The sequence below is a fragment of the Diceros bicornis genome, chromosome X (genome assembly GCF_020826845.1).
Source record: "Diceros bicornis minor isolate mBicDic1 chromosome X, mDicBic1.mat.cur, whole genome shotgun sequence".
Classification (NCBI taxonomy): Eukaryota; Metazoa; Chordata; class Mammalia; order Perissodactyla; family Rhinocerotidae; genus Diceros; species Diceros bicornis.
The window spans coordinates 69,797,572-69,821,577 of NC_080781.1; the positions used below are offsets into that span (position 1 = coordinate 69,797,572).

The window sequence follows — 24,006 nt, forward strand, 5'->3', positions numbered from 1 at the left end:
CAGCACTGAGAGAAGAGGGGGCTTCTTTGCCAATCCCTCCAATCCCTACCCTACCTGGGTCCTTTCTGGCAATTGGAGTCCTTTGGAATTTTAAAATTTACATACTTCAATTTTAGATGTTATCAATTGGCTCCCTGGTAGGAAATATTAAGAAGTCAGCACTCAGTTATGCTAGATGAATAAGTCCTAGAGATCTATTGTACAGTGTAGTGCTTATGGTTAAAAATACTATATTGTATACTTAAAACTTTGCTAAGAGGGTAGATCTTATGTTGTGTTCTTATCACCAAAAATAATAGTAGTAATAATAAAAAATAAAGAGGATAGGAGGAAACTTCTGCACGTGGTGGATATGTTTACAGCACAGATTGTGGTAATGGTTTCATGGGTATATATTTATCCCCAAACATATCAAGTTGTGTATATTAACTATGTACATCTTTTTGTTTGTCAATCATACCTCAATAAAGAGGTTTTTAAAAAATCAGCACTTATTCATTTCTACCTATTTTTTCTCCCGTCACCTCCTTATTTCTGTTAGTCGTATTAATATCTTTACTTTGTCTGGATTTCTAACCTATTGGTAATGTGTCCCTGTCACCTGCAACTGTACCTCCCTGGGCCTGTTGTTGAAACCTCCATTTGCCACTGACTCTGCTCCCCTTGGGTGTCTCTCCTTAAGTTCTGCTCTGAGACAGTTCTGGCATCACCATCTCCGGCCACCAGCAGGTCCTGGGTCAGTTCCTTCACTCTGGCACTCATGCTCTGCTCTGAGGTGATACCAACAGGGGCTGGGAGCTCCCCCATGCTTTAGGCTGCACTGAACCATATGCTATGCAGGTACTATCCAGGCTCCCTTGAAATGAGCTTTTACCAATAAATTAAAGAAAACCAGAGGAAATAACATGCACCCAAGAGACCAGACATCTGATGGCTTACAGAACAAACTTACATCTAATCAAGGATTGGATTGGATGACAGTGTATAGGGTCATTTAGATATCTTTTTATCCTCCACACTCTCTCCCAAATCCCTTTTTGAGGCCTGTTTTGTTTTGTTCCAGGGATTTCCTACTCTCCACAGGAGCAGAGTTCAGCCCCAGGAACAACCTCCTGTAAAAAAAGACAGCGAAGTGATAAGTAGCTAATAATTCTTGCCCAGGAGAGAAAGACTCCATTTCAGTTTTCTGTGCCTCCTGCCACTGAGCAAGACTCTGGCCTAGGCCTAAGCAGGCCAGAATCCTGACAGCCTCCAGACCTTGACCCATACCCGCCTCTCAGCTGGAATGCCACTTCTCCTCTACTCCACTTATCTGAACCATGCTCATTCTCCAAAACTCCTCTCTTGCTTTTCTGTCACCTTCTCCAGGAAGCACATCTGTGTTTTGCTTCTCAACCTGCTGCAGCACTTAAAATCTACACCACACAATTCAGTACTTAACTCACCAAACTCTTATCCCCCATTGCTTCATGTAAGCTAGTTTAGGCTCCACAAGAATCCTTCTTGACTTCCCCTAGGACACTTATCATAAGCCTGAGCATGTAGTTGGGGCTTAGCAAAGACACACTGGAGATGCTTGTTCTAAAAACAAAATCAGGGGTTTCCATTCTTACTACATAACTGGCTAGAAAATGGAGTGCTCAGATGCAGCCATAAAAAAAAAAAAAAACAGCATCCTAGGGAACAGCTACCAAAGACACCACAGGTATTCCCAGGTCATTGAATCACAGGGTGTTAGAGCAGAAAGGAATCTTAATCATTTACTCCCAAACTTTTTTTTTTTTTTTTGGTGAGGAAGATCAGCCCTGAGCTAACATCCATTACCAATCCTCCTCCTTTTTTTTCCCCTCTTTCTCCCCAAAGCCCCAGCAGATAGTTGTATGTCATAGTTGCACATCCTTCTAGTTGCTGTATGTGGGATGCCGCCTCAGCATGGCCAGACAAGCGGTGCGTCGGTGCGCGCCCGGGGTCCGAACCTGGGCCGCCAATAGCAGAACGTGCACACTTAACCACTAAGCCACGGGGCCAGCCCCTACTCCCAAACTTTTAAACCAAGGTATGGATACCCCTGGGGGTCTATGGCAGTGTGCCAAGGGGGTCCACAAAGCCACAGGCTAAACATGGCATGCTTTCTTAGAGTGTCAATTTTATTTGAATATAAGAAATTTAAAACATTTCTATATTCAAACAAATATGGCTATATCATGGAGGAGAATGCAAACTTTGCACGCATTTTTAGGAAATACACGAGACGTCAAAGACACTTTGAGCTTGCAGTAGGCTGCTTTGGGTTACCCCATCCACCCCCTACCCCTCTGTCCTACCTGCATTGGGTATTTCATTTTCCCTCTCCTCTGTCATTAGAGTTACTTCAGATAAAACATAAATAAAAGTTTGAGAAGACTGATCTAGTCCAGCCCCCTCTTTGCACAGTTAGAAAAACCGAGGCCCGCAGATGAGAAATAATTTGGCCAAAGCCCCAGACAGGGAGTTCAGCGAGAGCTAGGACCACAATCCACCCCCATCAGAATGTACATTTCTTTCTAGTGACTTGCTCAGGTAACTACTGACTGCAAACTACACTTCCTTGCTAACTCTGTTCTGCTCCTTGTAACCTTCAGTATTTTGTTTTCTTTGCCAAGGGTTATACAACCTATCCTTAGTGAAGCCTGTGGCACCAGCAGCTCCGAGAGCAGGCCAGAACCTTTAGTTTCTTTCTATAGCTTCAAACGCAGTGAATAATGCTGCATTTCCAAGAAATCAGAGTGTAGCTGATGAGATTCAAACCCCTCACAGAAACAGGATGAAGTCTGCAGCTGTAGGGAGAGAGAGGCAAAGCAGGGCAGAGGTCCTGCTAATTGCAGGCCACACCCAGGAAGCAAAGAGCTGATCTTAAGACCCTGCTTTTCCCTTTCGTTTATGTAGGAAAGGCCACCTCAGCAACGCTCCAAGGAAACCGGGCCCTCTGAGGACTGGCTTCCCTATCTCCTGGGGTGAATCTGCCCTCAGGCTGTGGGACTAAAATAATCTCAGGTTAAAAAAAAAAAAAGGAAATGACTCTGGATTCAATGAACTCAGCTTCACAAATGTCATGTATCTCCTTTGTGCAAGTTAGCAGGGGCTGCCAGCAGATTCCCATACTTACATCTAGTTATTCACACTTTAAACCCATAACTCTTGCTATTACGCAGACATACGCAAATTCTTCTGCACACTGCTGCAAATACAAACACAAGCACACATTTGTGTTGGGAAAACCAACACAATCATAGTCTCTGCCCACACTCCTCCCCCAACACCCAGCCCCAGACACACACAGCCACCATAGATACCCACATTCACAGTCGCACACACCAGGTTGAGAAGTGACCCAGGTTGTCAGGGTTAGAGCCACATTCCATGGTGTCCCATTCCTCTCAGAGAACTAACCGATCATTTCACAAAGATGTCATCACCTGTTGACTAATGGCAAGTTACAGCCAGAATAAATGGTCCATTACCCACCCCCATTACAGGTAGGCCCACGGGAGAATGATAGCAAAGACAAAGGAGATTTGTGGCTCAGTGTCACTGCAGGAGACTGACCAGACAGGTAAGATGGGGGCTCATTCCAGCCAAAAATATTCCCTTTCCTCTCTGGGGCCTAGAGCTGGAGTGGGGAGATCAAAAGGTAGTCTGGCTTTTTACAGACTTTTCTCAAATTCTAGCTACAAATCACCTAGGGGGGAAAAAAAAGGCTGCTCTTTTAACCTGGATTTTCCTTGTCCAGAAGAGGATTGGGTGGTGTTATCATACTTTCTCTTTTGTACAAAGCCCCAACACTTTTTGGAGTAGTGTGGTTACCAACGACATGGTCTCTGGTGCCACTCTCCAGGTCTGAATTTCCGCCTCACCACATACAATCTGTATGACCTTGAGCAAATTACTTAACCTCTCTAGCCCTCAGTTTTGCCATCTCTTAAAAATTGGAATACTGTAAGAATAACACCTACCCTGTGGTGGTGTGATGTGATTTAAATGCAAGGCATTTAGACAATTTCTGGCACTTAGGATGCTCAATAAATGTAGTTATACAAATGAGCAATTTCCTGTTTTTGTCAGACCTCTACTCCCTCACCACCTGCTTGCCCATACAGAGGTGACAGGCCTTCTAAAGCCCAGAGAGAACAAGACTGGCCCAATATCACACAGAAAGAGTAATAGGATTGGAATTGATTGCTTTGGGATGACTCGGCCAGTGTATTCATCTACTTCATTTCTCCCTTATGAAAAAATGAGCAGAGCTTGAGGAAACCTGGGGAGGAAATATGACTGGGGCCAGGCAGGACGTAAATAATATTAAGAACAATGACCACTTAATATGTGCCAGGCACAGTTTTAAGTACATTCTGTATATTACTTCATTCAAACCTCACAGCAATCCTATGAGGTGATGACTATCATCATCATCTGCATCGTACTATAGAGGAAACTGAGGTTCCAACACCTAGGATGGTTTCAAACTGGGATTTGAACCCAGGCAGTCTGACACCAGAGATGGAGTGTGCAACCGCTACACTCTACTGCTGTCTGCAAGGAAAGCAGAAGGGGAGGGGAGGCAGGAACAATAGGCAAAGGAACAATACAAGTTCTTTTTGAAGCAAATAGATTGAAGAAGTGTAGTGTTGTGGTTAGGTCCTAACTTAAGATCAAGGGCTTAAGTCCTACCTCCGCTACTAGTTATTGAATATATTTGGGGCTCAGTTTCCTCGTCAGTAAAATGAGAATAAAACTATTTCTTTGACTTGTGATAAGGCTTAGAGATACTGCGGGTAAAGCACCCAGGGCAATGCTTAACCCAAGGTAAGTGCTCAGTAAATAGGAGCAATTGATGTCATTAACTGCGCTCCCTGCAGGATTTGCCTAGCAGTACAGCTTAGGAAGGAAAAAACATTTATCAACTGTCAGGAAAATGAAGAACTGGACAGAGCAACAATTTCAGACGTCCTTTCCCATCTCCAGGGTGTGTTGGGGGGGGGGGAGCACCAGCATTATTAGCATCGCTGTCTCCTTCCTCAAGGAACAGATCCCAGCAGGTTGCCCCCAGCCTCTGGTCACTTATAGCCTGAATCAGAACTCTCCTTTTTCTTAAGGAGTTTTGTTTTTCCATGTCCTTTTCACATAGATTGCTTTATTTTTCACATCAACCTTGAGAGGTATTAGGTAAAGGAGGACGAAATCTCAGATATGTTGAGTGTCTTCCATACGCCAGACGGAATGCTGGGCACTTTCCGTCAGTGACTCCATTTCGTTCTCACACCACCACCGTGAAGGGGTCCAGTTATCCTTACTTTACAAGTGACATACTGAATCCAGTGAGGGTTGCTTCTTTTTTTTATGCACATTTTCCTCTCATCCCATATATCCAGCACCACCCTGGCCTGAGGTTGCGTCTTGCTGAGGATTTTCTGTAAACCAAAATATTCCAAAATCTCACTATCCTCAACATGCCAACCTTTGCATAATCCCAAGGCCCATAAATTGAGAGTAATTTGCCCCCAGTGGATCTGAGATCAAACTATGACTGTGCTCCTTATTAGCTATATGATTCTGTGCTAGTCATTTAACCTCACCTTTAAAATAGGGCTAACGGCACCTCCTATGTCACAAGGTTTTGTGAAAATTAAACAATGTTCATGAAAGTCCTCTGTCAATTGGGACACTTCATGGAAACATTATTTAAAACAGAACCATCAGTCAGCTTAATCTCAAAAGAGCCTCAAAAGGGAAACGGAATGCTTGTATCTCTGACCTTCAATCAGGTAGGACTTCAGATCTGCAACTGTGGTTGGTGACTTTGGGAATGTTGGGGGACAAAAAATGCAGACATTCCCTGAAGTGACTGTTGAGGAAATGGCCGTTCACCATTATCAATGTATGATTTATAACATCATAGAGATCTCTAAATCCTTTACATTACATACGTCTCAAAGCAGTTTCATCTACGTTATTTCTTTTGACATTCACTAAAACCCTCATGAATTAGTCTTTACCAATTAAAATTGTTCTTCTTGCTTTGCTACTATTTTCCCCTTCCCAGAAGTGGCCCATCCGAATTTGCAAAATCCTTCCCATCTTCCCTTCAAGGCCCATCCATTACAAAGTCCACCTTGGTCCAGAACCCAGCCCTAAAACCCCAGATCAGTCTCCTCTCTGCTTTCTGAATCCACACAGCACCGTGCCCCTTATACTGCACATTTCTATACTCATCTTAACCTCTGCCCCTCCTCCCTGGCCTTCTCACTAAATCCACAAACTCTTTCAAGGGAAGAATGAAGAAGCAAAGAAGGATTTCCTTGTTCTTTTATGTCAGTGTCATTTTAAAAAGCTTTTAATTATGGGAAATTTCACGTGTGTGTGTTTATATAGAGAGGGAATCTATAATGAACACCCATGTACCCATCATCCAGCTTCAACAATTAGTAACACACGAACAATATTATTGCATCTATACCTCCACTCCTTCTGCCTTCTCATTCTGGGTTATTTTAAAGCAAATCCCAGACAGCCCGTCATTTCGTCTGTAAATACTCCAATATGGAAGCCATCTTTTGCTTTTCTGTGTCCCCTACAATCGGAAGATCCTTTGCATCTGTGTTCCCTACTACTGCGAGCACATCAGATGATTTCTGAGCACCTACTATGTGCCAGACCTTGTGCTTGGTTCTGAAGGTTCTGAGCTAGGGAGGTACAACAGAACCAAGCCACGATGTTCCAAACCAAGAATCGCTACGGTTCCGGAAAATGAGCACAGGATGCAAGTGGGAGCTCAGGAGCAGGACTTCTAACTGCACTAACTGAATTGAGCTGAATAGGTTTTCTCTTCTTGTGGAAAACCTGAGTCCAAACTCGCCGCGAGACACGGGTTCTCCAGCAGGAGGCGCTGCAAAGGCGGGGCGGGGGGTGCTCGCTGTGTTGAGCTTCTCCTGCGGGAGCCGGAAAGGCGGCCAGAGCCCGAAACGTGTGCAAACTGCAAGCAACAACGCAGTTTAACAGGAGAGCAGGACGCTGAGCGCCAGGGCCTGAAAGGGGCCCCAAGGTTCAGGTGCCGGGCAGGGGCACGGGGCAGGCCGGCACCTGCTCCCCAGGTCTTCTTGGTGCTGCCGGTTGCCCTGACTGCCGCCAGTTCCCGCCCCAACTGCCGCTCTTCCTGACAGAGTATCTCCAAGCAGGGCACAGGATAGAGCGAGGAAACACCTGTTTCGAAAAAGAAAAGAGGTGGGGGAAAGCCCCCACCGTGCTTCCAAAGGCCTCTCATCGAGCTTGCTCTCGAGAGCCTTGTAAAAGTGCGCCCAGAAAGCCAGTGGAGATCATTTTTCAAAAAGATCGCTTTCTCTTTCTTACTCCCTCCTCCTCTCCCTAAGCCGTAACGTCCCTTTAAAAAGTCTTCTTTCCTCTGTGGGGTTTCCCGCTCCTCTCAGACCACTTAAGGCCCCCGCCTTGGTGCCTGCAGGGACCGCCACCACCCCCAATCCCAAATTTTGCAACTGCATTCGCTTCTGGATTTTTCACTTACTCAGCCCCCTGCCGACCTACAGGTGGGGAGTGGGACTGGGGGTCAACAGAACAAAGAAACCAGAGAGCCCCTGTCCCAGGCCAGGCGCCCCTCCTGCAGCCTCCCACCAGCTGGGGAACAAGAGGGGCTCAAGAACGCGTGAAACCCCTAGCCCCAGTCTCCCGCCACTTTCGGAAGGCCAGCAGCCCGAGGAGGCGTGGGAGGTGGGGACTGCCCCCGCTCAGCAGACAGAACTCCACGCATCAGGCCTGAGTGGCCGTGGGCGTCAACAGCCTCCACGCACTGGGCTCCGTTATTTCATTAGCAGTTTCAGAAAAACCTGCCAAAAGCAGTTATGCCTCACTGCAATGTGTAGCTTTTTCCTGCCATTTTTTTCATAATAAAAGAGAGTGAAGCTCGCTGACTCTCTCCCCCTTCCACCCCCCTCTCCCAAAAAGAGCCAAATGGATACGAGAAGGGGGAGAAAAAAAAGAACCCACACACCAATCTCCGAGGGGATGCCAGTGAGGTGTGGCTTGTATTTAAATATCCAATATGTCAATGTAAGGGGAGTGGGTATGTATATAAAGTGCCGTTTACATCTGATAGCGCGACGAAGCCAGCTATGAGAGGCCTAGGGAGATGGATGCGGAGGGCAAGCGGCACTTTGATTGAGAGTAAGGTCAGGAGCGAGCTGCCCCACGCTCCCCGCCGCTGAGAAGTTCCTTGGACGCGAACAGACGTCGACTGCAGCTCGGCAGAGCGCGGAGCGAGCGAGCGAGCGCCGCCGAATCGCCCGCGCCCGCTGCGGGGAGAGGCAGTTCGCGCCCCGCGGCCCCGGCTCGGCCCTGCGCGCCCTGCCATGGCGGAGGTGGGGGGGGTCTTCGCCTCCTTGGACTGGGATCTGCACGGCTTCTCCTCCTCTTTGGGGAATGTGCCCTTAGCTGACTCCCCGGGTTTCCTGAACGAGCGCCTGGGCCAGATCGAGGGGAAGCTGCAGCGCGGCTCGCCCACAGACTTCGCCCACCTGAAGGGGATCCTGCGGCGCCGCCAGCTGTACTGCCGCACCGGCTTCCACCTAGAGATCTTCCCCAACGGCACGGTGCATGGCACCCGCCACGACCACAGCCGCTTCGGTGAGGACGCGGCCGGGAGGGACGGGAGGCGAGCCGACGGCTCGGGGCTCCGGCATGGGGCCCGCGCCCCCAGCTCGGTGCCGTCCCGGCCCGTCGAGGCCGGCGGAACACGCCGGTGCGGACTCGAACCGCGCGGCGTCAGGGTGCCTGTACCCTCAGGCGCTCTCGGGAGGGGGCGGGGGCGCCTTGAGGTGCGGCCTCTGCTTTCCCCCTCTACCCGCCCTCACTCCCCCGGGAGCGAGGGGATCGTTCTGGCACCTGGACGCTGCGCTTCGGCTGAAACTGGGAGAGGGGTAGGAGCACTCGCCGAAAAGGCCGAGCCTCGAGGGCAGCAGGGTTGTCGCGGCCGTTGGCCTGAAGCGGGAGCCTTCATGGGCCGTGGACGTGGTGGGCGGGCGGCCCGCGCCGGAGTCGCTTTTTGCCCGGAAGGACGCGGCAGCTGTGGCACCTGCTTGCCTCCGGGTTGCTCTGCCCAGGGTGGGAGCCCATCCAGTCAGCACGGCATGAGCTGGGTATTGGAGAAACTAGGAAAACCTCCCGGTGTCCACCGTGTAAGGGCGCAAGCCCTGGGGCAGCTTTTGCCCGGAGCTACCTCGGAACTCCTTGCCTCCGTGAGGAAACGGTCGTGGGCCCACTCCCAGCCCCAGAAACAGGTGTCTCCCGGGCCCAGGACAGGAAACGTCCAACCTCCAGCCAGGATTTTCTCTGCCCGCCACTCGGCGGATTGTTCAAAGGGCACAGCTGCCTGTCTCACATACAGAACACAACTAATATAAACCTTGATCTGGGACAGAGATCATTAAGTTTCTCAGTAGTTTGGCCATTTTTATTTTCAATTTCCTATTCTCTACTAAACCATTCTTCAGGTGCTGTGACAGCTACCCTTCCTTGGGCCCCTTATCTCCCAATGCCCTCTACTTCTGCCCAAGGACCCTGTGGCCCAAGGACACCTTCTATCAGGAAGCCAGTAAGAGGCTTTGCCTACCCTCAAGCATGATACGATTCAATTCCTTTCTTTTTCCCACCCTCCCCCACTCCTCCCAAACCTCCCCATCCTCCTATTCCTCATGCCTTGCAAGAGCTGCATCTGGAGTACACAGTAAAAAGTGGGGAGGAGGGGTGTGCAGAGGCTGGTTCCTGGGCAAGGCCAAGTCTAGCAAACAACGTAGGGCCAGGGCTGGTCTTCCTTGCTGGGAGCAAGCAGGAACCCTAATGAGGTCTATGTCATCTTAGAAAAATGCATTCACAGAGCTGGAGTACAGTAAGTTGTGCATGGGGTGGGGGTAATGGAGGGGTGCAGGTGTCTGTATAAACTTGCAGCAGGTCCTCAAAAGGGTGATGAGGTGGGGGGGAGAGGGAGTGTTAACTTGGCTCCTTTCCCTCCTATTGCTTATGATTTTGCAGTCCCTTTTTTTTCCTCCTCAGAAGGAATGGGACTCCCACTCTGGCCTCAGAGCCCCCCCAAGTCTCCCAGAAATAGCCTAAAGATATTGGGGTAGCTCATTCCTGATATGTAAAAGAAAAATCATGAAATGATGGAGAATTGTGGGGTGGGGGCAGCAGAGGTGGAGAAACTAGGAGCTTGGCTCCCAGCAGCTACAAGTGTTTGTCTGACTCTGTGCCTAAGCTGAGCCCAATAACCTACAAGGTCAACATAAATCAGTAATAGGCTCTTGGGATAAGTGGTTTTTAATTACCTCCCTAAGGACACATCTTGATTTGTTTTCATCTCTCAGGCCTGCTAAGGGTGTTAAGTTTAAGGAGAAACCAAAGGAAATAAAACTGGCAGGAGGAAAGGATGTTTTCACTGCTGCTTAACTGACTGCTTCATTTTTGGTTTTGCCTTTAAAAAAAACACAGCGCCTGAGACCACCTCTGCATCACCTTTTCCCTTTCCTCCTTCCCTGGCTTCCTGGCAGTTCCGTGTATTTCCTGTAAAGGAAATGATAACTGGTCAAAGCTGTCTCTTTGTAACCTCCGCTGCCAACTTTGAAACACACATTTACTCTTTCTCAGTTTAGCTTTTGGCAAAGAAAGAGGTGGTGTTTGAGTTTTCCAACGCTCTCCTCCCTCCACATTTGAGTTAATCAGCCAGGGTATTCAATAAATCGAAACTTTAACATTCCATAAGTGCTTTAGCAGTCAACATTCCAGCAGGGTAAAGTAGGCCAGACTTAAGATATAAAATATTATAGATTTCTGCTTGGGGGGAGGAGGTAGTCTCCAAAGGCCATGTAAAGTAAATAGCTATTTGTTGTAATTGGAGAGCAAGGCCCCCAAGGATTACCCTGGAATCCATGTGTTCAGAACGAGTCAGGCTGAGCCCAAGAGCTGCGTCGACTCCAAATAATAACCTGTTGGCATATCCTATGCTCCCCCCTCCCCATTCTGCAATCAGTAGCCAGGAGTATTTCAGTCTGCCTGGCTGGTGGCGTTTACGTGAGGTTCATAGGGATACTGACATTCCTGAGGGCACCTGTGGACTGGCAGAGCAGAGCTTGGGAGCCAGACTAGAGGAGAGGCCTCCTGCCAGGTGGGATGGAGCAGGCTCATGCAGCTGCTTTGGTTTCTGAGCAATCTGGTTCTTATTTGGCAAGATGCCAAAGCAGCACTGTCTTGGCCCTGAAGGTCTGAAAGGGTGGCTGAGGGAGCTCAGAGCTATGGAATGAGATTAAATGACACATTAGCCAGTCATCTAGCTAGGTTCTGAAGCAGTGGGGCCCAAGACAGATCCATTTTGACTGAGGCCATGGGGAAAAAGGTGTAAGAAGAGAAGAGCCTGGAAATTGTCGAGCAAAGGCCAGAGCCTGAGGTGGACTGGTTAAGATGAAGCAGAGAAGAGGGAGGTCCTGGGCCTTGAAGGGAGTGAGAGGACTGAGGACAAACTTGGTCTCCTTAATACTTTGCCTCAAAACTTTGCTGTTAACACCCCTCTCCAACTGTAGCTGGGAAAATGTGAAAATGGCTTGTTTTCTCTCTCCCTTCATGCTGGCTGGGATTCAGGAGAAAGTTTAGGAATATCTGTTCCATCATCATGTGCCACTGGGTTCCCACATTTTGAATCCAGCTAATAGGAAAGTTGGCAAAGGGAAATGATGCCCAAAGACAGCTGGGCAGGGATGATTCCAGCTGTTGGAGACCCCTGTTACTGGACACAACCCAAGTGACTTCCTGTATGATCTGTCCTTTGGCATCAGGGTTAACAGAGAGCTGGAGAAAAAGTGTAGTGACTCAAATGGCCACACCTCTTGGGTTTCGTGATTTGTTCCCACACCGGGTCTTGGATGGTGAGATCACAAGCTGCCCTCTGCTACCTAATGAGCTCAGGGTGGTCAGACACATGAGATACTTCAAGAATGAGAGCACTAAGACTTGAAGCTCAGAAGTAATCTGTCTAAGCAAAGCAAAGAACTGAAGGCTCCAGTGGTTTTGTATCCCTCAAAGTTTAGCACCCAGAACTGAATCATGACCTGGTTTCTTGTTTCCTTGCCATACTGGCCACTCTCCTTTGAACACACTCCTGTTTTTCCGTAGCCCTCTTTAAACACAGTAGAACTAAAAACAGTACTCTCAGTGTGGTCTAAGACAGAGCAGAGTGGGGCAATCCCCTCCCTTATACCAATTACTAGACCTCTATCAATGCAGCCTTAGATCACATTAGCTGTTTTTCCCTCTTTTTATATTTTTTCTTCAATAATTTTTAATTTTTACATGATTAGTTTTACATTAGCTTTTTTTTTTTTTTTTTTTTTTGTGAGGGAGATCAGCCCTGAGCTAACATCTGTGCTAACCCTCCTCTTTTTGCTGAGGAAGACCGGCTCTGAGCTAACATTATTGCCAATCCTCCTCCTTTTTTTTCCCCAAAGCCCCAGTAGATAGTTGTATGTCATAGTTGCACATCCTGCTAGTTGCTGTATGTGCCACGCGGCCTCAGCATGGCCGGAAAAGCGGTGCGTCTGTGGGCGCCTGGGATCCGAACCCAGGCCGCCAGTAGCGGAGTGTGCGCACTTAACCACTAAGCCACTGGGCCAGCCTACATTAGCTTTTTAATAATCTCGTGAACCACTCATACTGAGCTTACCTTGTTTGGTCAAATTCCTTTAAGCCATTGTTGTGTATGTTTTGCTAAGCCATACCTTCTTATTCCAAAGATGGGCAGACTTGCATTTAATAAAAGTGCACAGAAACACAAAAGAACAGTACATGTTTTCAAGAAAATATACATGGTTGCCTGAATTGAGGAGGAGGATGGGAGCAGAGTATGGAAATAAAAAGAAATAGGTGAATAAAAAGTGCTCACACAGACCAATTATAATAGACCTTGAAACAAGGAGTATGATTAACTCGACTGTCTGCACTTGAGGCTCATCCTCCCCCAACAAAACTCCCAACACAAAACATCTTGGGTAATTGGTTTGGGGACCAAAGTGCAGGACTTTACATTTATTCTAATTAAAGCTTATTTTGTCGGAGTCAGCCCATTTTTCCATTCTCTTGAAATCTCTTTGGATTTTGATTGTGTCATGCTCTCAGCTGTATGTCTTCTGGAACTAGGGTAAGCAGTCCCCCCGCCTTCTTACAAGTTATTTACTAAAATGTTCAACAGGGCAGAACCACAATCAGAACGTTGTGCAGTGCAACTAAAGGTTTTGGTCCATTAAATCAGTATCCGTTTAACCTCTACTTGGCACCAGGTATTTTCCCTTCCCCTCCTACCATCTTGTGTCAATCTCTTTTCCCAAAACTCCTTTGTATGTACTATCAGAGTTAGTAACAACCAAACCAAGAATAAAACTTGGAGGATTTCAATACTGGAGGCTGAAGGCCATACTCTGAGTGTTCTATACAATAGCAGCATAGGAACTGGATATTCTTTGAAAGATCCGAGTGGGCCTTGGAAACATGCCCTAAAGCTGCCATACCTGAATGCCCACCCACCAGCCCGAGTCCCTGGGGCTCTTCAGAAGTCTTCCCACTGCAATTTTGAACCTGATTTCAAAATTAACCACTTAAATTTTTTAAGTGATCTTTAAGGAATCAGTCTCACTCCCTATGTAGATTACATAGAATATTATTACCCTTAAGAATTGCATTTTTGGATAAGAAAGCCAGATCTGAGCTCAATTCATACCTTTGGATGTCTCTGTAAGTCAGTCATATCAAGTTTTGGTCTGTAAGTTGTAAATCATGGTTAGAGACAGGGATATCAAAGAGGAATCTAGTTGACCATTACGTCTGTATCCATATAATAGATGTGCTATCTTAGGACACAATTTTAAAGTCTTCAGTATCACCATAATTTCAGTTTTGGATCCTTTTTCCCTCTTCATAGTTGACTTCTTTTTTCCTCCTACTGCTGTTGGGTAAATGAAAATGTTTTCAAATCCTTACCTCTACCGTTGTCAGCTAGAGGAACATTTCTGAATGTCTTCCTTTTCCCCTTAAAGTTGCAACATCTCAAATCAGTATCAAGTCCAATACTACCTGCCAACTCTTTGCCATGGATAAACTTAAAATTCCCCAGAGAGGAGGGGAGAATGATAGGCTGTCAGCCTGGGGCTGCACTGGCTGAGAGCACTCCTAAAGAAAGCCCTCACCAGGCCAAGTTTTGCCTTCTGCCATAGGCAGCAGGGACAAACTTAGTGAGTGGCCTGTGTGGCCTTTGTTGGAGTCAGCTACAGGCAGTTGACAGCCTCATGTGGCTTTAAGGACGTGGGAGCTAAGAGGGTGCAAAACAAGTTCAGCCTGGAGGACAGCAAGGTAACGCTGTGTGCTCTAGGAAGGAGGGAAGTGACTTTGGGAAGATACAGAAACCTGGCCACATTCTTCCATTTAGAAAGCTGCCCTCCCATTTCTTGAAATGGTGGTATTTAACAGCAATAATACCTTGTAATTATGGAGCTCTTGTAGCCAAAGCCTTCTTCTCACGGTCTGTTCCTCATAATCTGCCTAAGAGTGTTGAGTAGAGGCAGAGATTGTTTCCCCCATTTTATATATGGAAAAACTGAGGCCCAGAGAGACTCAGTGCCTTCTCGGAGGTTCCATTCTTGCTGCAAAAGATGGTTTCATCAGTTAATTCACCAAAGGCACACAGGGCTGGCCTCCAGTTGGGGATAAATAACTGGTAGCTCATGGTACCTGAACAGTTTCCTCTTAGCTTGATGTCAGTAATGGAAATGGCATTCACTTTTTTGCTCTAGGAATCCTGGAGTTTATCAGCCTGGCTGTAGGGCTGATCAGCATCCGGGGAGTGGACTCTGGCCTGTACTTAGGAATGAACGAGCGAGGAGAACTCTATGGGTCGGTAAGTTTAAGGTTTTCTTTTCATCAGAGGCTATTACCACCAGTGTTTGGACAATGTAAGGCAACAGTACAAAAACATTTATCTAGAACTTGAAAGCACTTTTGTCAACTGTAAAGGATTAGTGTCTTCTAGTCACTTCTTGGCTGCTCAGGAAATTGCTACATAACACTTTCACTCATTCAGCCTCCATCAAAACATAAGTTTTTCTGTGGTACATTGGTTTTCACCTTTTCTGTTAGAGGGGCAGCTAGTCTGATGATAACAGTAAGCTGTGCCGGTTTGTCAGTAGATGATAGTAAGGCTTTGGGGCATTAACCCTCCTGAGGAGCACATCTGAATTTTAATGGGTTCCTAGAGGAGTAGCAGACTACCTGGCACAAAAATAGGCAGTGGTAGAGCTGGCCTTCCGATTGTGGATTCTGAGATTAACAACACAGTCCCTGATTTCCAGATTGCTTCAGCTGAATCCCAAAGGCCAAATGAAACAAACAAATGAAAAGTGAGGGTTCCAGGGTCTGATGACAGCCCTAAGTCCCCAGCTAGGACTGGGTTGGCTGCAGTGCATGTTCTCTATTCTGGAAGCTAGCCCATAGCTGGGGAATGGTGAGTGACTTTGCCAACCTTAACCCTTTCAGGGGATCCCAACTCCTAGCTTTGGCTTTTGAGTCACAGCACGTTTTCTGGCTGCCTGCACCCCATGAAATCAGAGCACATTTTTCCCTGACACCTAAGAGATAGGCCTGTCCCCAGCACTTGGTATCGGCAACCCCAGCAAGTAGTATGGCGGCTGGATCAAGTGTGAGAAGGGACAGAGGCAAGAGACCCAGGAGCTGCCAGCTTGAAGTAGCCAGATTGGAGGAACTTTTCAAGGAGATCTTTTCTGAGCTTTCCAACTGACAGGCCTGAGACCCTTCATTAGGAGAGATCACAGCTCACCTCCCGTGGAGCTTTATATAGATCTGAGGCCTTTGCCTGTCAGTTGACATGGTTGACTGTAATCTCAACGGATTTGAACATCATTAGCCCTGAGTAGGGAGAAAACTCAGGGGTACCAGCGGGGCATTGGGAGGCCATAGCCGAAATTCTCAGGCTCAACGAGCCAGGTGAGGCCATCTCCTCCAGTCTCCTGCCTTCAGGAAAGATCTCACCTAAAACATTTTTGTGTGACTCATGAAAGAGGATTAAGGCAATACAGACAGGGCTGTTTTGTGCTATTTGGAAAGAACATACCTCAGTAATACCGGGAGATAGGACTGAAATTTTCTAATATCAATGTGCTATTGCTGTTTTAGGGTTTCTCCACCAGCAAGCTGGGATGGGAGAAATAGTCATATAATGGGCTCTGCTTTATTTTCTCACCCTCACAGAAGAAACTCACACGTGAATGCGTTTTCCGGGAACAGTTTGAAGAAAATTGGTACAACACCTATGCCTCCACCTTGTACAAACATTCGGATTCGGAGAGACAGTATTATGTGGCCCTGAATAAAGACGGCTCACCCCGGGAGGGATACAGGACTAAACGACATCAGAAATTCACTCACTTTTTACCCAGGCCAGTTGATCCTTCTAAGTTGCCCTCCATGTCCAGAGACCTCTTCCGCTATAGGTAACGGACCCCTAGTGTGACCACTGTGACCCGTGTACTCTGGGGCCGCGGTTGTCTCTGCAAGCACTATACTCATAGCTTTTCAATCCTCTTTCCTATCAATTTAGATAACAGAGAAGCACTTACTGTTCGACTCTACCCAGCTGTTCCCTTGTTGTTCAAAGTGTATATCAAGGTTGGGTTATTTTGGGGAGGGATTTGTGGGGAGGGGGTGGGCTAGAGGGAATCTTGTATATACTTTTTTCTTTACTCATGTTCTTTCCCCTGAGGTGGCACAAGAAAGAATGGGGGCCCCTGCCAAGGGTCAGGGATGTCTTGCCCCCACAATCTACCCAAATACCTTGACAATGGGTAAATGAAAGACCAAGGAATCTGCCATAGATGCTACCTACAGAGCTTTAAATAAAAAGTCTCATTAAAAAAATGCTTGGGGCTAGAGCCCTGCTGCAAGCCATCTCTGCGTTGGCTCTGCAGATTTCTCATCTGTCCTGACATGCAGTTTTCCTGCCACTGGAAGTGGGAGTTGGGGTAGCTTGTAAGAAAATGATATTAAAATGTAAGCATGGATACTGTGCATAAGGACAAACTATTTATGAAATGTATATGCTATTTATTTTATATATTTATTTATTTCAAAATAATTTTATTTTTAATGAGAGATGCTATGACTGGATTTTCATCAGAAAGAATAAGGTCCTACTGAAACAGGATATATGAGTTATTAAAGGCTTTTATTGGCAATAAAATTGTCTTTATATTGTAACCACTGTCTAATTCTATTGATTTGTACATTTAGTAGGATTAGAAGGTTGGTTAGCTTCTTTCTCTCCAACTCATTAGCATCTCCTGATGTCAGCATCACACTACCTAGGCTAGATGACCCATCATCCACAATATTAGTATTATCTAGGGGCCCCACCTGAAGTCCTTTCTGGTTCTATGACTTTAAACTTAATGGTGAATAAAAGCTTCAGGAAGGCCTGGACCAACAGCTCTTATGGAAGTTCCCCTTTGTGCTCAGGACTAGTTATAGAGAAACCCTCCGTTGGGATTTGGTTAGGGCCCAAAGGTCAGAAACCCTAATTGGTGGCTTCTTGCTTTAGATATGAAGATGAAGCAATTCAAAATAGACAGCAATCAATAGGGAAACTGATTTTTTGAACCAGTCGACTTCCCTTCCAGAGGTGTTCTCCCTCTCCAACCCCTGACCCCATCACCTGCCAGTGCTTCTTCTAGAGCGTTCTGGAAAGCTCTTAACACATTTCCCTAAAGCAGTAGTTCTCAGAGTATATGGTCTGTTGACCAGCAGCATCATCTGGGAACTTGTTAGAATTGTAAATTATCAGGTCCTACCCTAGACCAGCCAAATCAGAAACTTGGGGTGGGGGTGGGCAGTAATCTGCGTGTTAACAAGCCACCTAGAGGATTCCTATGCACAATAAAATTTGAACCCTAGGGCCCTAAAGGAATGGTTTTCAAAAAGAATTGTTTTTGCAGCTAAATGTCTTATAAATAAAGTTTTAGGATAACTTTAGCCCATAAAACAAAAGGAGAGTGGCTCTAGTTGAAATGGGATGGCATTGCTGGAGCTCCCTCTTCTCCAGAGCAGCCCCTGAGATATGTTGGTTTAAAATCCCTGGCCTCTTTACTGATATTTACTGAAGTAGGAGCATAGGGTTATTTGCATTTTCAAAGTAAGTGCTGTCAGGAAAAAAAGGGCCACAGGAATAAAAGTTTCATTGGGTACTCAGGCACCATGAAGGACTGGTGGGAGAAGGCTTTGGGTTTAGAACAGTTCCTCCTGGTGCTCCTCATCACATCATGTAGGCATCCACTATTTTTCCAGCTGATTGTGTGAGTGAAAAAAATAGCTTAGGAAGCAGCTCACTTAAAAATCAAAACCAAAACGTCTATAAAAGCTCATCCAAATCCAAGTACCCAACAGAGAAACCACACATATGAGAATACATATACGAGATAGCAAATAAGACTATGATCAAAAGTGTTAAGTTGCATAGTGTTTGTAATCATAGACTAGAATGCTCACCAATGGAACCATCAAGACGGAGATCTCACAGGGCTAGGGTGAGCAGGGAAAGTTTCCTGAAAGAGGCAATGCCCACCGTGAAGAACCAACAGGATTTGGATAGGCAAAGAGGCTGATGGCAATCTCCATGTTGGGCTACAGGGAAGAGACACTACCTCTAAAGGTCTCTGGGAAAAGGATAAACATCAGCCATGTGACATTTTTTTTCATTTTTAATGAGCATCACACCTTTATTTTAAAACGAGAATTTTATCTATATTATCTATGGTTAGCTACCTAGAATTTTTGATATACAGCCACAGCTTCTGAAGGCTGCGAGATAAATGAGATCTGTCTTAGCCAACAGGAAGCCGGCACTTCCCTGTGAGTAGGGCCAGTGTTATTCTAGTGAGGCACTTGACATGGGCCTGGCAAGACCACAAGCACCATATTATAGGGCAGGATTTACAAGGAAAACGCCACTGTAATGAAAAAGAGAAAGACTCCAAATCCTAGGGTCAGGCCTTAATTTTTTCCTCTGGGTGGAAGTAGAGGGAAAAAGACTACAAAAATGGTGTAGGGTCCCAGGGTGCAGGAGGAGTTCATAGGGGAGGCATTCTTGGTATCGAACTTGAAGAATAACAATGAATGGGGCACATGGCCAGAAAATGTCAATGGGCAGCTGTTCTCATTTTCAAAAAGAGGAGAAAGATAACTTCTGGAAATGGAAATGGAAGATGGATGACCTAGTACCACTAGACCTCTCCTGAAGAGGCTGGCCCTGGGGGACTGCTTTCCTTTTCTCTGGAGTAGTTGGAGCTACATTGCCTTTCCCTAGCACTTAACAAACAGGAATCTGTTGAGGAGGAATGTGGGAGGTTAGGGAGAAGGCGACCAGAGAGGAGAGATCCTCCCTTTTGGAAAGACATGTTCACCGTCAGTCATCTACCTCCCTTGCTCAGCAGGAGGATCAGAACATTATTTAGTTTGTCATTCTTAGAGATTCCTCTGTTCTCCACAGAAAACGGAAGACATTTCTAATAGGTCTCTACACCATGGCTCTGGTGGCAATTGTAGAGATACCCAACTGTCTCCTTGACCCTCAATAGAGACTCTCCACCCCTCCATCCCAGCATGGGCTGTTTCCCCTCTGCATCTCTTTCCAATTCCCAGACAGTGTATGGGATCAGCCCCGTTCTTTTTTTTTTTTTTTTTCCCCCCAAAGCCCCAGTAGATAGTTGTATGTCATAGTTGCACATCCTTCTAGTTGCTGTATGTGCCACGCGGCCTCAGCATGGCCAGAGAAGCGGTGAGTCGGTGCGTGCCCGGGATCTGACCCTGGGCCGCCAGCAGCGGAGCACGCGCACTTAACCGCTAAGCCACAGGGCCGGCCCAGCCTTGTTCTTTATCATTGGCAATGGAGAAAAAGACAAGCAGATAACATTCTTCAGATCCTGGAGTCAGACTAACTTTGTTTTACATCCAGATTCCTTTACTTCCTAACCCTTTGACCCTGGAAAAATTCATTATTTCATTCATTAATTCAACAAATATTTATCAAACACTTATTACATCTTTAGAGAGAGAATGGTGAATAAGACAGACATATAGTTCCTCTCATGACATAGTCTCGTCAGGAAGAGAGACATAAACAAGTAAACCTACATATTGTAATAAATGCTGTAAAGAAAGAGTGCAAGGGGCCGGCCCAGTGGCGCAAGCGGTTAAGTGCGTGCGCTCCGCTGCAGTGGCCTGGAGTTCGCCAGTTCGGATCCCGGGTGTGCACCAACGCACCGCTTGGCAAGCTATGCTGTGGCAGCATCCCATATAAAGTGGAGGAAGATGGGCACAGATGTTAGCCCAGGGCCAGTCTTCTTCAGCAAAAAAAAAAAAAAGAGGAGGATTGGCAGATGTTAGCACAGGGCTGATCTTCCTCACAAAAAAAAATAAAAGAGTGCAAGGTACTATGAGAGTGTACATCAGGGAGACATAACCTATTAAGGGGGTTAGGGGAAAGCTTCCTAAAAAAGTGATGCTTAGGGTAAGCCCTGAAGGGTGAATAGGAATTAGCTTATTAGGGGGTAGGACTAGCTTTCCAGGCAGAGAGAACAGGAATATGTAAAAGTCCAGAGGCAGGAAAGAGTTAGGCGTGATCAAAAAACTACAAGCAAGTAGTATGGCTGAGTTTTAGTAAGCCACAGTGTCCTCGCCTGTAAGATGGGAATGATCATGGTACCTACTTCAAGGGCTGTTGCTATGAAGATTAAATAAGATAATGTATGGAAAGCATAAAGTGCTTAGCACAGTACCTGGTGCATAGTAAGCACTCAATAAATGTTATCCATTGCTATTACCTTTAGTTCGTTTTTTATTAGTGGTAGTATTAATTTGAAGACATCACTCTGAATAAACATATACATCACTCCATCCACCCTCCTGTATACATGATTCTGCTGGAACTTTACAAAAGACAGGTACTGGAAAGCAAGGTGGCACATGGGACAGCCATGTCATACAAATCCTGGCTTCTTACTGAGAACATATAATAAGAACACCCACTTGGAAACTCCATTATTTTCTAATGTACCTGGTATGAAGCAAACCAACAGCATCTCTCAGCCCTAACCCAGCTTCTATTTTAGTTATATTTTAGCAGTGCGTCATACAGTCCCAGGATCTTCCCTTCTCCGGCCTCACATAACCACAGTACTCCCATAGACGGTGTCACCCATGTCCCATCACATGACCACAGTACTCCCATAGACGGTGTCACCCATGTCCCATCTTCCTGTCCACCCATGGAAGAACATTCCATCTTCATTTCTCTTCTTTATAGTCATGCCCTCTGAGCCCCATCCCAGTTCCCTTTTTTTTTAATTTTTATTATATATTTTTTTTATTTCTTTTCCCCCCAAAGCCCCAGTAGATAGTTGTATGTCATAGCTGCACATCCTTCTAGTTGCTGTATGTGGGACGTGGCCTCAGCATGGCCGGAGAAGCGGTGCATCGGTGCGCGCCCGGGATCTGAACCCAGGCCGCCAGCAGCGGAGCGCGCGCACTTAACCGCTAAGCCACGGGGCCGACCCTCCCAGTTCCCTTTAACGTGCCACACACTAGACTCCTAGTAAACTCTTGGTGGCAGATGCACGCTTGCCCTGTCAGTTTCTGATTCCCCTGTGTTGTAAATGCTCCAAGTTTCCAAAACCTATCACACCATCCTAACCTCATCTAACACTATATCCTATAGGTTTCCTCAGGCTTCTCCCTTAGACTATTATATGCTCACCCAATAGGTCTCAGAACTCTCTTCCAATAAAAACCCAGGGCATAGCCTCCTCAATGTGCAATCTGAATGTCATGTATATATCTAGCCCAGGGTAACTTAGAGAGCCCCCCATGCAAAGCCCCATCCAACTCTAGTTTAAAGTGCCCACTTCTCTGCTTCTGCTCTTGGATTGCCAACATTGCTAGGTAAAGCTATGTAAATTGGGTCGTCAAATGGCTCCACTACCAATACAGTCTCGTCTACCTCAAATGGACCAGCCCTTTTTTCCTTGACAGTCCTTTTATTCATTTAGTTTTGATCCTGTCTGGCATTCAACATAGTTCATCATAAAAATCCCTAACATCTAAACACCTTTATATTGGCTCAGTGTTAACCAAATTTCTCTGGTAAGCACTTGGTTTAATTATATAAAAATACAGACTTCTGGGCTCTACTGGGACTTCCTAAATCAGAATTTCCAACTGAGAGGCTTGGTTATCTATATCAATGGTTCTCAAACTTTTTGATCTGAGGAACACTTACACACAAAAATTATTGAGGACCTCAAAGAGCTTTTGTTTATATGGGTTCTAGCTATTGGAATTTACCATACTAGAAATTAAAATTCAGAAATTTTTATTATCTAATAATTTAAAATAACAATAAACCCATTAACATTGACATAAATCACATTTTTATGAAAAATAACTATATTCTCAAAAATTTAGTGAGTGGTATTATTTTACATTTTTCAAAACCTCTTCAATGTCTTCCTTAATAGAAGACAGCTGGATTCTTATATCTGCTCCTGCATTCAATCTGTTGCCATATATTCTTTTGGCTCAAGTATAGGGAGAAAATCTGGCCTCTCCCAATCTGTAATTAGAAAAGAAAGGACGTCATGGATCCCCAAGAGTCTTTAGATCACACTTTGAGAATCACTAATCTATATATTTAACAAGTCCCCAAGTAATTCTTATCATGAGAATAGGTGGTAAACACTGCATTAGTTCATGTGAGATGTCACAAATTACCATTTCTCTTCAGCTCCAGCCTGTTCTGGATCAGGCACTCTCTGGTCTCTCTCTGTGGCTGAAAACTCCTTCACGTTTTACTAAGACACAAGCCATCTAATAGTGGCTTCCTATCAATCATTTTTTGGTATTGTTTAGTTTGGTTTTTTCTTTTAAAGAAAACATTTTTTGAACTTTTTATTGTAAAATATATATAACAAAATTTGCCATTTTAACCATTTTTTAAGTGTACAATTCAGGGGCATTAATTACATTCACAATGTTGTGCAACCATCACCACTATCTATTTCCAAAACTTTTTCATCACCCCAAACAAAAGCTCTAAAACCATTAAGTGATAACTTCCCATTACCTCCTCCTCCCAGGCCCTGGTGACCCCTACTTTGTCTCTATGAATTTTCCTATTCTGGACATATCATATAAATGAAATCATCCAACATGTGGTCTTTTGTGACTGTCTTCTTTCATGTAGCATAATGTTTTGGAGGTTCATCTATATTGTAGCATGTGTCAATACTGCATTTCTTTTTATGGCTGAATAGTATTCCATTGTATGGCTATACAATATTTGTTTATCCATTCATCAGTTGATGGACATTTAGGTTGTTTCCACTTTGGGGCTATTATGAATAATGCTGCTATGAACATTTGCATACAAATATTTGTGTGAACACATGTTTTCATTTTTCTTGGGTATATACCTAGGAGTAGAATTGCTGGGTTATACGGTACCTCTATGGTCAACCATTTGAGAAACTACCAAACACTTTTTCAAAGAGGCTGTACCATTTTACACTCCCACCAGCAATGTATGAGGGTTCCAATTTCTGCACATCCTCACTATCACCTGTTATTTTCCACCTTTTTTATTGTAGCCATCCCAGTGGATGTGAAGTGGTATCTCACTGTAGTTTCGATTTGCATTTTCCTGATGACTAATGATGTTGAGCATCTTTTCATGTGCTTATTGGCTATTTGAATATCTTCCTTGGGGAAATGTCTATTCAAATTATTTGTCCATTTTTAATTGGGTTGTCTTATTATTGAGTTATAAGATTTCTTTATATATTCTGGACACAAGTATATGGTGTGAGATAG

At 45.5% G+C, this 24,006-nt stretch overlaps 1 protein-coding gene across 1 annotated transcript; it reads left to right on the forward strand.

The window, feature by feature from the left end:
* The first annotated feature begins 8,197 nt into the window (after window positions 1-8,197).
* On the forward strand, window positions 8,198-16,758 carry FGF16 (fibroblast growth factor 16). The gene is made up of 3 exons (XM_058535235.1): window positions 8,198-8,670; window positions 14,871-14,974; window positions 16,342-16,758. The coding sequence occupies exons 1-3, from the start codon at window positions 8,397-8,399 to the stop codon at window positions 16,585-16,587; spliced, it is 624 nt and encodes a 207-aa protein (XP_058391218.1). The 5' UTR covers window positions 8,198-8,396; the 3' UTR covers window positions 16,588-16,758.
* The last annotated feature ends 7,248 nt before the right edge of the window (window positions 16,759-24,006 follow it).